Source organism: Echinops telfairi, unplaced genomic scaffold (genome assembly GCF_000313985.2).
Source record: "Echinops telfairi isolate 266 unplaced genomic scaffold, ASM31398v2 ScPeMD7_7429;HRSCAF=8467, whole genome shotgun sequence".
In the NCBI taxonomy this organism is placed as follows: domain Eukaryota; kingdom Metazoa; phylum Chordata; class Mammalia; order Afrosoricida; family Tenrecidae; genus Echinops; species Echinops telfairi.
The window spans coordinates 3,444,844-3,456,973 of record NW_022111329.1 but is presented as its reverse complement, the minus strand read 5'-3'; the positions used below and the strand labels follow the sequence as shown (position 1 = coordinate 3,456,973).

The following is a 12,130-nucleotide window of genomic DNA, read 5'->3' as shown; positions in this document are numbered from 1 at the left end:
GTCATCTGCTCCTGTGTGCTCTGGTCAGATATATCCTTCTCCTGAAGCTGCAGATTCAGTGCTATCCTCTGAAATAACTTCTTCTCGGGGGAGGGGCAGGCATCCACTTAGTATTTGGGGCCTGGGACCAGTCCCCCAGACCTCTCCACTGGCTCCCTACTCCCCACAGGCATGTTGTATTCACACCTTGGAACACTGGGTTGAAGTCTGGTCCCTCTGTTCCTGTGGAGATATAAACAATACCCTCTCCTTGGGTGGGTTAGGGAAATGGGCTCTTCTTAACCTCTGAATTCTGACAAATTGCCCTTTATCTTCTCCCTGAGATGGAAAAATTATTTTTATCATTTTATTGTGGAATGATAATTTATTTAAGGTTCTTTAAGTGATACTTATTTTAAAAGGTAAGCCAACTATTCAACCAAACCAAACCCTTTAAAGAGCTATGAGCATTTCTTACGTAGAATTATTGTGAGCTAATTACTGATGTCATTCCACCCCTTAACTCTCATCATTAACTCACATTTTTGATCAATTACCCATCCCACCTCTCTTGAGTTTCTGCACTGAAATTATAGGTTCATTCTAAATGACCTTAAAATTCTCCCTTGAATCAGTCCATCACGAATTTAAAGTACAGCCACGTTCTGAATTCTGAAATGAAGGAGTAGGCTTGGTTAAATTTAAAAAGAAAAAAAATTGTTTTTAATTAGAAAACAGAAAACATTTAACTATGTTAATGAAACTTAAAGCTAGATAGAAATAGTTTCATAAAGTATTATTGAGATAACTTTTCTTCTTAGAAAAGCCTAATTAGACAGCTATATAATAATGGCTCACTAGCAAAAGGAAGGTTTCCGATTGTCATAAATGGTTTTCACTCAGGTAACCTATTAGTTGGCAGTTTGAATTCACTCAGCATAACTGCTGATGAAAGGCCTATGTTTTCATAAACATAGCCAAGAAAACCCTTATGGAGAAGTTATGCTCTAACATATGGAAGGGGTCAACTTGTAATGACTCCATGTCAATAGGTTTAGCAGACAGGAAAAGGTCTTAGAGTTGGTAAGCATACAAGGGGGTACTCCCTAAAATCCTGGAATTGCGTTGGGTGGAGCAGAGCTTTTGTAGTATGTATTTTCCCCCCTCACGGCCCCTGCAGGTGAGTTAGTAAACCCACAATCGTCGCCTCTCAGGGTTAACTAGCCCCTAATACATCATCACAGGTCTGGTAGGCGCAATTGTTCAGTGATAATAAGTAAAGATTATAGTAAAGTCATAGAGAGCATGAGAGAGAGAAGAGAGACTGAAATAATGGAGTCAGACACATCTCATGGTAGCATGCTCACCTCAGCCTCACTTGGTGGTCCATGTCGAGAGAGATATTTATTGCTAATCAAGGCTTTTATATTCTCTGGGGACGTGCAAGCCCCCTAATTACAGGTGAGGACATACGTCACAGGAAAGGGTTGTGCTATAGGTAATGCAATAATGGGAGGGGGTGATCTAGGGGTATCCATGTGATAGGAATGGGAGGTAATGGGGGTACACATGCAGAGGGACATCAAAGGACTGATTTGATGATGTATAAGAGTCGAAGAAGAAAACAAGTGAGGTCCTGTCAGCCATCCAAACAGATGAGTTTGAAAAATGTTTTCAAAAATGGAGTCACAGATTTGACAAATGTATTAAGTGTAATGGAGAGTACTTTGAAGGTTGTTTTGTAAAAAAATTTACATACATTAAATACATAGCCTTTGGGGGGGAAAATCCGTATTTTTGGGTACCCCCTTATATGTAATTATTTATTATCGTCTGTATTCTAGATTTTTAAAAAACTTTCTCCACCAAAACCTACTCTTCTTCCTTGAAGTTCATAGTCCTTAGATGCTAAACAGTGAGAGACAAGTACTAATCAAAGGACCCTGTGTAGTTGAGCAATAGGATCATATATAAAAAAATAGCTGTTGTCTACTGAATTGTAAATTTATTTTGTTATTGTGGGTGTGTATTACAGTGTAGTGGTTAAGGGGTTGGGCTCCAGCCAGATTTACTGTTTTTTCGAACTGATTTTACTTCTAATTGCAAGATTGATGATTAAAACCTACCAGTCGCTTCTTTGGAGAAAGATTAGGTTATTTGTTTCCATAAAGATTTTTATAGCTTTAGAAACCATGGTGGTGTAGTGGATCATGCATTGGCCTGATAACCATAGGTTGACAGTTTGAAAACACCAGTCTCTTTGCAGGAGAAAGAACAAGACTCTATTCTAAAAATCTACAATCTCAGAAACCCACAGTGGCAGTTTTACTCCATCCTATAAGGTTGCTTTGAGTCAGAATTGTTTCGATGGCACTCAGCTTGCTTTTGGTGTGGGTCTGAATTGATTCTCAATGGCAATGGCTGGTGGTGCGTTAATTTAGGCATGTTATTTATTCTCCTTATGGCTAAATTTTCTTAACTCTAATGATGTGGATCATGATGGTGTATACTCCTAAGATTATCTTGGGATAGAATGTGTTAATGCCTGCCATATTGTAAGTGCTAAGTGAATACTACTACTACTACTATTACTTAGTGTGCCAAGGGACCTAGGACCCTGAAAAAGGATTTTGGGCAGAGGGGGGTATTAGAACTTCAGATGAATGCCACCATGACCCAAGCTCCTTTGAAACTGAATGATAGCATAGTCTCACTGTCCTGCTTTGCAAAACTTATACTGTATATACTCGGGTATAAACTGGCCTGAATATCAGCCAAGGCACCTAATTTTACCACAAAAACTGCATAAAAAAATGTGTTGGAAAGCTTGACTTATACATACCCTGTTTCCCTGAAAATAAGACAGTGTCTTATATTAATTTTTGCTCCCAAAGATGCGCTAGGTCTTATTTTCAGGGGATGTCTTATTTTTCCATGAAGAAGAATATGGTTCACATTTATTGTTTGTTTTATTAAAAGAGACCTCACACTTCCTGTCTGCTCCAGCTGTGCTGCAGCCAACAGTGAGGTGCGTGGCAGTGCCTACTGCTATGGTCCAGAGTCCAGAGTTACGGTAGCTTTGGGGGGCCTTATTTTCGGGGGCATGCCCTATAATTCAGCCAGAGGCAAAACTGTAAGTAGGTCTTATTTTCAGGGGATGTCTTACTTTCGGGGAAACAGGGTACTATCCTTATCAGAAGAGAGTGGGCCCTACTTAGGGTGGGACAGACTATGCAGTCTGATTGATGGTCCATAACTCTTAGGGAGAATAGTAACCTCTGACCTACTTTCGGTGACCTCCAAGTGTATATTTACTTACCATGTGTAGCAAGCAGCTAAGTTTGGCATAAATTTGAGGGAGACAACTTGGACGAAATCTTTCTTTCCCACACTTTATTTCTAATTACAAATGAATGAAATTTTGTCTTGAAGCATGATGTAGCATGGGTAACAGTCTTCACACCAGGTACTCCTATGTGGGCATATGTGCATGTGGGTGAATCCGCCAGGAGGTGATTGAGGAGCCGTGTCTTGGTTCCTAAGACCATCGAACATATGTGTTTTCTGATGGTCTTAGGCGACCCCTGTGAAAGGGTCCCTCTGTGAAAGGGTCGTTCGACCCCCAAAGGGGTCGAGACCCACAGGTTGACAACTGTTGTCTTAGAACCTGGATGGTGTCAACTAGGCTGCTGACCAGAAGATTGAAGGTTTACGCCCACCCAGATGCACCTTGGAAGAAAGCCTTGGTGAGCTCTGAAAATCCAGCCATTGCAAACCCTTGAGCAATATTTGAACCCGTGAGGGAGTTAGTTCTTTGCATATCTGGCAGAAGAGCCCTCCTAAGTAGCAGGGGCAGTTCTACTCTGACATGTGTGGCATTGCCATGATTTGGGGTTGACACAAAGGCAGCCAGTTGCTACTGGTGCTGAAATGGATGGCTTCCATCAAATGTTTCTGTTACATTCGGAATTAGGATGGTTGGTGCTGTCTTCGAAAAAATGATTTTGTAACTTTGAACTGAAAGCTTATAGCTTCAGGAAGCTCCTTTTTCATGAAGAACCATTTTAAGTTAAAAGAGTAGTAGTCAATGTAAGACTGGTTATACAGACTTGAGTATTTTATCATTCTTCTCTGAAATTAAAAAAGCAAGCCAGTGGCTTCCTTCAATGAAAGAATTTGCAGTCATATTTATTATAAGTGAGGAAATTTAACTTTCTAGAAAACAAATAGAATTACGAGTAATTCGTGTCCACCATTATAACCTCTTCCATAAAGCTTCCTAATACCTAAAGAGGTTTCTGATGGGTGGATGGTGATAGTAGCAAGTGTGATTTTTTTTTAATATTACACCATGAAATGTGTAAACTCTTTTGGAAGATGCTGGTTCAAAATACTGAACCAATATCTTCCAAACGATCCAGGTATGATCTCATAAATTCAGATATGGTAAAAGACCCATTCAAAGTTCAGAAGAATGGATTTAATCTAACAATGTGGCTTCAGATTCCCCAATTGCAACTAACTTATTAAGAAACTACGACATGTTCAGTTTTGATATAGAATCAATAATTATCTGAAATACCCAAAATTACCTGAAAAGATTATAAAAATGTCCCTCTTTTTCTCATTATTAGCTGTGTGTTGCTGGACTTTCTCCATGTGCTTCAATCCAAACAACACATGGCAATAGATTGAATATAGAAGCAGATATTTGAATCTATTAAGCCAGTCACTGGACTGTTATTGCCCTGTCATTGCTTCTGACAGATGATGACTCCATGCACTAGAGGAGAGCTGTAGTCCATAGAGTTTACACAGCTGTGACCTTTCATCAGCAGACCACTAGGCCTTCCTTAGGTTCCTCTGTAGGTTTGAACCCCCAGTTTTTTGGTTCGCAGTCGAGTGCTTAACTCCTCCTTTCTAAACCAAGAACGCCTTACATTAGAAGTAGGCCAAATTGCTTGCTTTCCTTAGATGTAGACTAGCTAGAGTTGATTGATGCTGCTTTAAAAAATGTCTGCTAATATAGTCATTCCCATGTTTAACTCAGTTACGTGCTGTCTTTAAATATAGCCATTGCCTTATTTTCAGTCTTTTAGATCTCTCATAAATGATAAGATTAGTTGATTTAAATCATACCTGTAGCCCTAGTTTCAGGGGAGTTTGGGATACACTTTTTAAAAAAAATCATTTTATTTGGGACTCGCACAATGTTTATCACAATCCATCCATCCAACCATTGTGTCAAGGACATTTGTACATTTGTTGCCATCATCATTCTCAAAACATTCACTTTCTACTTGAGCCCTTGGTATCAGCTCATTTATTCCCCTCCCTGCTTGCTCCCCCTTCCTTCATGAACCCTTGATAATTTATAAATCATTATTATTTTGTCATGTCTTACACTGTCTGATGTCTCCCTTCACCGACTGGGAGACACTTTTCCCCCTAAAGTTTTAAAGCTCCAGTCATACGGAAAGGCATGTTAGAGTAAAGTTGAACTCCAGTATACCCACCAGATGATGGAATTCTTTAAAATGAAGTTTCTTCCTCACTTATGTAGCATCACTTTCTGAAAAGAAAACTTCAGAGCATTTGTGTGTTTGTTAAAACGCCTAGTTAGCCATCTGCACTGCACTGTGCTGACCATGTTCTAAGCACTTGAGAGCATCTTATGAACAAAACACAGATCCTGTTCCCTGTGGAACTTTTATGCTAGTGGGAAGAAATGGATAATAAACAATACGTATAATTAAATAAGTGATCTAGTTTTCCAAATAACAAACCATTGAGACTGTAACTGTAGAAAGACCCTTCTTTCTTCCATATAGTGGCTGGTGGTTTTGAACTGTGGACTTTACAGATAGCACTCCAATGTGTAACCATTATGCCATCAGGGCTTCTTATTTTACAGGGTGATTTCAAAGACTCAAATAGTGACCATTGAGCCATTAGATACTATAGCATGAGACTTTGTAAGAGGATCTATCAAGAGCCGTGGATTTATATCACCTACACCATCATCCCATATTAGAAGGTCATGAGTGATCTGGAAAAAGACATGGTGGATATGGGCAGGGCCAATGGGTGTGTTATAGTTGGGAGATGGTTTGTAATACTCAATAGGATGGTTGAGATAAACTTTATTGAAAAGATGATATTTGAGCCAGTCAATGAGGGAGCTGCTCTTTTTGGACAGACTAGTTCCTGGAAAAGGTTGTCGTACTGGGAACAGTACAGGGCAGGGAGAAAGAAGAAGATCCTTGACAGCTAGACTGACACCATGACTGCAACAACGGGCTCTCAAAACCAGTTGTGAGGATGGCACATGGTCGGGCATTGTTTTCTTATGCTGTACGTGGGCTCAGTTTGTATCACAACTGGCTTGACTGCACCTAACAATTCTCTGGCTAGCTGGCAGAAGGGCATTCCCAGCAGAGAGGATAATTTGAATGAAATCTAGTGTACTGAAGAAAACTAAGGCTTTCCAGTGATGTATCTGAAGGAGAATTATAGATGAAGTGCGGGAGGAAAAGGCTGGAGACATTCCTGTTACACCATTGAAATGTAAAATATTGCAAAACTGAGTAAAGGGGTCACAAAACATCCAAGGCTTTCAAAAGATCATGAAGCCTGTTGTGTTGAGGATAAATTACTGGCTGGGCCAGAAAGGGTGGGTATGGGGGATGGGATTGGGTATGGAAGATAGAAGAAGGAAGACTGGTGACAATGGTGGCTTCAGTCAGGGTAGTGGTGGTAGATGTGGTGAAGTGATATTTAGTCAGATTCTGGGTATATTTTGCAAGTAGAGCCACCTTAGTTAGATTCTGGATATATTTAGAAAGTGGAGCAATCAGAACTTCCTGTTGGATTGGATTTGGGGTGTAAGATTGGAGCCAAGAATGATGTGGAGGTTTTGGGGTGAGAAGTTGGAGAGAATTGCCTTTAATTCAGGTGGAGAAAACTGATGATGGAGCAGGTTTGGAAAAGTTCAGGGGATGTATTTTGGGTATATTGAGTTTATGATATTAGTAGAGGTTCAAGTGGAAATACTGAGTTTGAGACCACCAAGGGAATAAGAACTGAGCCACAAAGCACTTTAATAAAGGACATTTTTATTAGAAGGAAGGACCAATGAGTTAGTGGAAAGCACAGTATGGCCAACTGAAGAAAAATATTTCCAAGGAGGAGGAGGATTAGTTGTATCAAATACGGAAGAGTTTTTCCATGTAGTCTGATGTGCTCTGGCCTCAGGCTTCTGCACTAGAGAGGATTCTGAGATTGTGTATGGGACCTGAAGTGCTGGTAGCATAGTGCCTTACACGTTGGGCTGCTAACGACAAGGTCAGCGGTTCAAATATACCAGCTACTTTGCCACAGAAAAATGAGACTTTCTGCTTCTTGGAAAGATTTACCATCTCAGAAACTCAAAAGGACAAAACCCCTGTCCATAATGTGGCAGTGAGTTGGAATTCATTTCTTGGCAGTGGATTTAAAAAAAAAAATTATGGGAACTAATGGTTTAGTACCAGGGTAATGGGGTTGAGAGCTAGTGATTTCCCTGGCGCTAAAAGGATTCCAAGCAAGCAAATTCTTGGGGTTGTAAGTTGAAGTGCTCCCTGATTATTTGCTAGGGGTTAGATGCTTAGCTGTTAAGCATTTTCCATTGTAGTAGGAGTTGGGCATATTGAGGCGGCTAGGAAGTTATTCACAAAGTTTTGGTTAGCTGTTTCTTAGTCTCTTTCTCTGGCTTTTCCTGGGTGCTTCTAAGAATATTATATTCCTGCCTTCCCCAATGACTCTTCTTATCTTTCTGTCTCCTACCAGCAGCCCCTACTCCTCCCAAGTTTCTTTTTTGCTGCCATGGGCTTGTACCTAACTTTATTTCTCGTTCAGCCTATTTTAATCCAGTCCCAGTAGGAGAGGAGAAAATTGCTTTTTAGGCTGTGTGACCTGGAAGTTTGAGTCATTTATTAACTGCTGAAGTCAGGTTGGCTAGGGCATACATGCTCATCATTTCATCTTTATAATTCCATCAATTCCAATAAAATTCACAGTGAACTATTTGTGAGATGTGCTGTTTTTAGAGGTAGTCTTACCAGTCAAAAAGTAGAAGTCATTTTAACTTCTGATTTTGGCAGCAACAGCTAGAAACACATGGGGTCTTTTTCTTTTTCCAAATTAAGTTGGAAAAAAGTTACTTTAGGTTTGCAACCATTTTTAAAAAGGCAATTTGGTTGATAAAAATGAAAATAGAAAAAAAAAAAGAAAATAGAGTTGTGTACTTGGTTGATGTAAGTAAAAGTACTTTCTCATTGGATAAAAGTAACCAGACTACCCGTATCGTCCAGTCCTATGAATAAGAAATTGAAGGCTGCATTGCGTGTTTGTTGTCCTTTAAGTACAGTATTACTAAATATTGTGTGGTTATGTTCTTAGATGTCAATTGAGTTGATTCTGACTCTTACCGGGTGACTGTGCGACAGAACCAACCACCACCTGATTCTGCCCATATTCACAATTGCTTTTATATTTGAGCCCATTGTTATAGCCAGTCTGCCAGTCTGTCTTGTTGAGAATCTTCCTCTTTTTTGCTGCCCCTCTACCTTAGCAATTCTCCAGGGATTACTAGACTCTCCTGATAATGAGCGATATGTGATTAACTTGATTTGGTAGTAATATGCCGCTTTTGAGTGATGTCCTATGATTCTGCTCCAGTAAGCAATGATATATAAATTTGAGAAATATTCAGAGTTTGAGGGATAAAGATTGTTACATAAATGCAAGTAAGTATTAAAAAAAAGTGGGAACCAAGATTTAAGTTTTTTAATAGGTATGATATCTATCTATCTTCTAAAGATGAAATCTGTATTAATTGAGTGAAAGTGCATCTAAGTATATTAAATAGGATAATTCTATATAAGGTTTATGTACTATCTAGAACAATTGAACATTAATTTAAAATGTTTTCTTATAGAAATAATCATAGACTACCAGTATTTGACTACCATAGAAATGGTAGACAGCAAGTACCCTAGTTATAGAATGTTTTACTGCTGGGTTTGAGTATTTTAAGGAGGATTTTCAGAACAGGAGGGATACTTTAAATTGTCTCAAAAGAAATCTTAGATTGTAAGAATGTATTAGGTATACATTTTTGTAGCTCTAGGGTTTTGGTAACATTGCACTGGTTGAATTTAAGTAATTTAAAAGTCACACATTATACCTTGAAGTGACCTGGTACAAGCATGTACAAGTTAAACATTCTCTTTTGGTTTCCATTGTTCCCTTGCATTGTGCATAATGAAGAACTTTTAGTTGTATGGCTTCATGACACATAATAGAACAGAATTGTGTAAATGTTTAATATCTATTAACATTTTTCTTTTAGATGATCTTCAATGATGAAATGAAGTAACTCAAGATGAGCAAGTTAAAAGTGGCATCAGAGAAAAGGTACTAAATTTTAAATGTAAATATATAGACATTACAGGAATAAGACATAAAGTGATTGTTTGAAACACTTATTTAAAATACTTATGTTTGACTAATAGTTTTATTGCGTCATGTTTGGGAGAAGGATGTGGCTTTCTTCGCCTGTGAAGAGTTACAGTCTCAGAAACTCACAGGGCAGTTCTACCCTGTCACGTAGGTAGGTTACTGTGAATTGGAATTGACTGAATGGCATTGAGAGCTTTTTTGTTTTTTGGTGGCGCTATCAGGAAATGAGACTTTCTACTCCTGGAATGATGTACACTTTTGGAAAGTACTGGGGTAGTTCTGTCCTTTCCTGTAAGGTTACTGTGAGTCGAAATTGAAGGAAGTGAGTTTGGTTTGGAGTTGGTAGCTGTGGGTTAGGCACTGGTCATCGAACTACAGGGCTGGTGGTTCAAACCCACCAGATTCTACAGGACAAAGATGGATGCTGTCTACTCTTAGAAATACATAAAATCTCAGAAACTCTTATGTAGGGTTGCTATGAGTCAGAGTTGACCCACTGGCAGTGGGTTTGTTTTTTGGTTTAAATCATATTTGTGTTAGACTGGGTTGACTAGATAAATAAATCCAGAGATACTCATATGTGTAAGAGAGGTCTTTATATCAAACAGCAATTGTGTATTGAGAAAACATTTGAGCCCAGTCCAGATCAAGTCCATAAGTCTGATATCAGCCCATATGTCCAATACTAGTTCATAAAATTCCTCTTTATCTCAGTTGCCACTTGCAATGATGCTGAATGTAGGCAGATCACAGGCTGGTGGATGAAAAGTCTTGTGGAAGTATCACCGCACTGGTGCAGGACTCCATGTGGCTCCTCCAGCTCTCTGAGTGTCTCAACTATAGGAAAGTGAAGCAGAAAAGAGTGTGGCCCACCTCCAGGGAGAGAGAGGGGAAGTTCTCAGCATCCTCATGAGGTCACTGCCATAAGGAGGCATCATCAGGCTGTGACCTGATAGGCTAGACTCCGCCTAGATTTATTTATCAAGTTGACATGAAATTATGTAATTACCACAATATTTATCTTATTCAATTAAAAAAAAGATTTAACTTTTCGGTTAAAGCAAATGTGGCTGGAGAGGGAAGGGGAAAAAATGAGGAGCTGATGTCAGGGGCTTATGTGGAGAGCAAATGTTTTGAGTATGATGGGGGTGAAGAATGTGCTTTATGCAATTGATGTATGTATGGATTGTGATAAGAGTTGTATGAGCCCCCAATAAAATGATTAAAAAAAAAAAAGCAAATGTGGCCTACCTTCTCATTTTGTATGGGCGGTGTGTGAGGTAATGTGGTAAAACTGGTTGTTGAAATTTTTAAATGGTTGAAAAATAAATAATATTTTGTAACACATGAAGACCATGTAAAATTCAAATTTTACTGTATATAAAGTTATAGTCTTTATTAAAAAGAAACCATGTTAACTTGTTTACATGGTATCTGTGGCTGCTTTTGCAATAAAATAAGTTGAGTAGTTGTGACAGAAACTGTCAGACCTGCACTTTCTAAAATTTATACTGCCTGGCCTTTTACATAAAAAGTGTGGTGACTCTTGGGTTACAGCAGATTAATTAATGAAAGCTCTTGGGTACTTAGAAATTAGCTTAACATTGGCTTAACTAGGGACTTATTCAATTAAAACCAGACACATGAAATTGGGTTTGGGTTTTGCTAGTTATACAGCTGTTGGGTTTACATTGGTTTTTATCCAAAGAATTTGATCTTTGCCCTAATTCCTGAGAGATAGTCACTAAGAACATGTTGGAATTTAAGTATCTTCCACAAGGACTCCAGACCACACCAACCTAACAGGTTAGATGAGGTTATGAGGGGACTTGGGTGAAGACTAGGTAGGCCAGAAAAAAACCACTGTGATGTTGATATTGATCAACCTGAGGGAAGAGGGAATGGAGTTTGTATTTTGTAATGTAATCTAGTAAAAGCTCTGGACACTTAAGTTCTGTGGGCTTCCTGGTTGGTAAGAGACAGTGTATGGGAAAGGGTAGTGTATCCTTAGGACATGGAGGCTCTATGTTGGAACCCTATCAAATGATACCATGTCTCTCCTTTCCATTGTATCTTTTTCTTCCTAAAGTAAAATCGTGGTCACAGGTATATTGCTTTCATTGCTTTTTTACAGTGCATTTTTGAACTTGACCTTTTGGGATCAGGTAGATCAGGTAGGAGTGGCAGGGAAGCTCTGAGTTTATAGGTGGTATCTTTCAGGCGTAAAGGGAACTCCCGAATTTGTACCTAGGAGGTCAGAAGTGAGGCATCCCAGTGTGAGGTGCAGTCAGGGGTCCAAGCTTGTAGTTGGCATCCTGAAGGGTTAGTGGGAAATTCCTTAGTTTGTTACCAGCAGGAAAGTGTTAAAGTGGACTTCCAAACTAGGGGCTAGCATCTGAAGTCTTGGGTTTGCTTGACAGTCTGGATGACATATCCTTTTAGTTTGTGAGCTCTGAGCTAGCTCTAGAACCAGGAAGAAATGCTGTATGGCAGCTGGTATCAGAATTGAATTGGGGAGTAAAAACTGGATCTTTGACTTGCTCTGTAGGTTTTTTGTGTACATGATAATCTTGGACAAATTGCTTACATTTTTAAAGTCTCAGTTTTCTTGTAATAGTCATAAAATGAGTTTTAAAACAGTACTGTTTTA

At 39.0% G+C, this 12,130-nt stretch overlaps 1 protein-coding gene across 4 annotated transcripts in view; it reads left to right on the top strand.

Moving 5' to 3' along the window:
- Nucleotides 1-9,370: 9,370 nt before the first annotated feature.
- AGTPBP1 (ATP/GTP binding carboxypeptidase 1) overlaps nt 9,371-12,130 on the top strand; it is a 184,557-nt gene continuing 181,797 nt past the window's right edge. For all 4 annotated transcript variants that reach the window (XR_006680885.1, XM_045298624.1, XM_030887909.2 and 1 more), the window contains exon 1: nt 9,371-9,435. Coding sequence is in view for 3 of the 4 variants with exons in the window: in XM_045298624.1 (XP_045154559.1) it covers nt 9,404-9,435 (32 nt within the window). In the remaining variant the exon portion in view is untranslated. The remainder of the gene's footprint in view (nt 9,436-12,130) is intronic.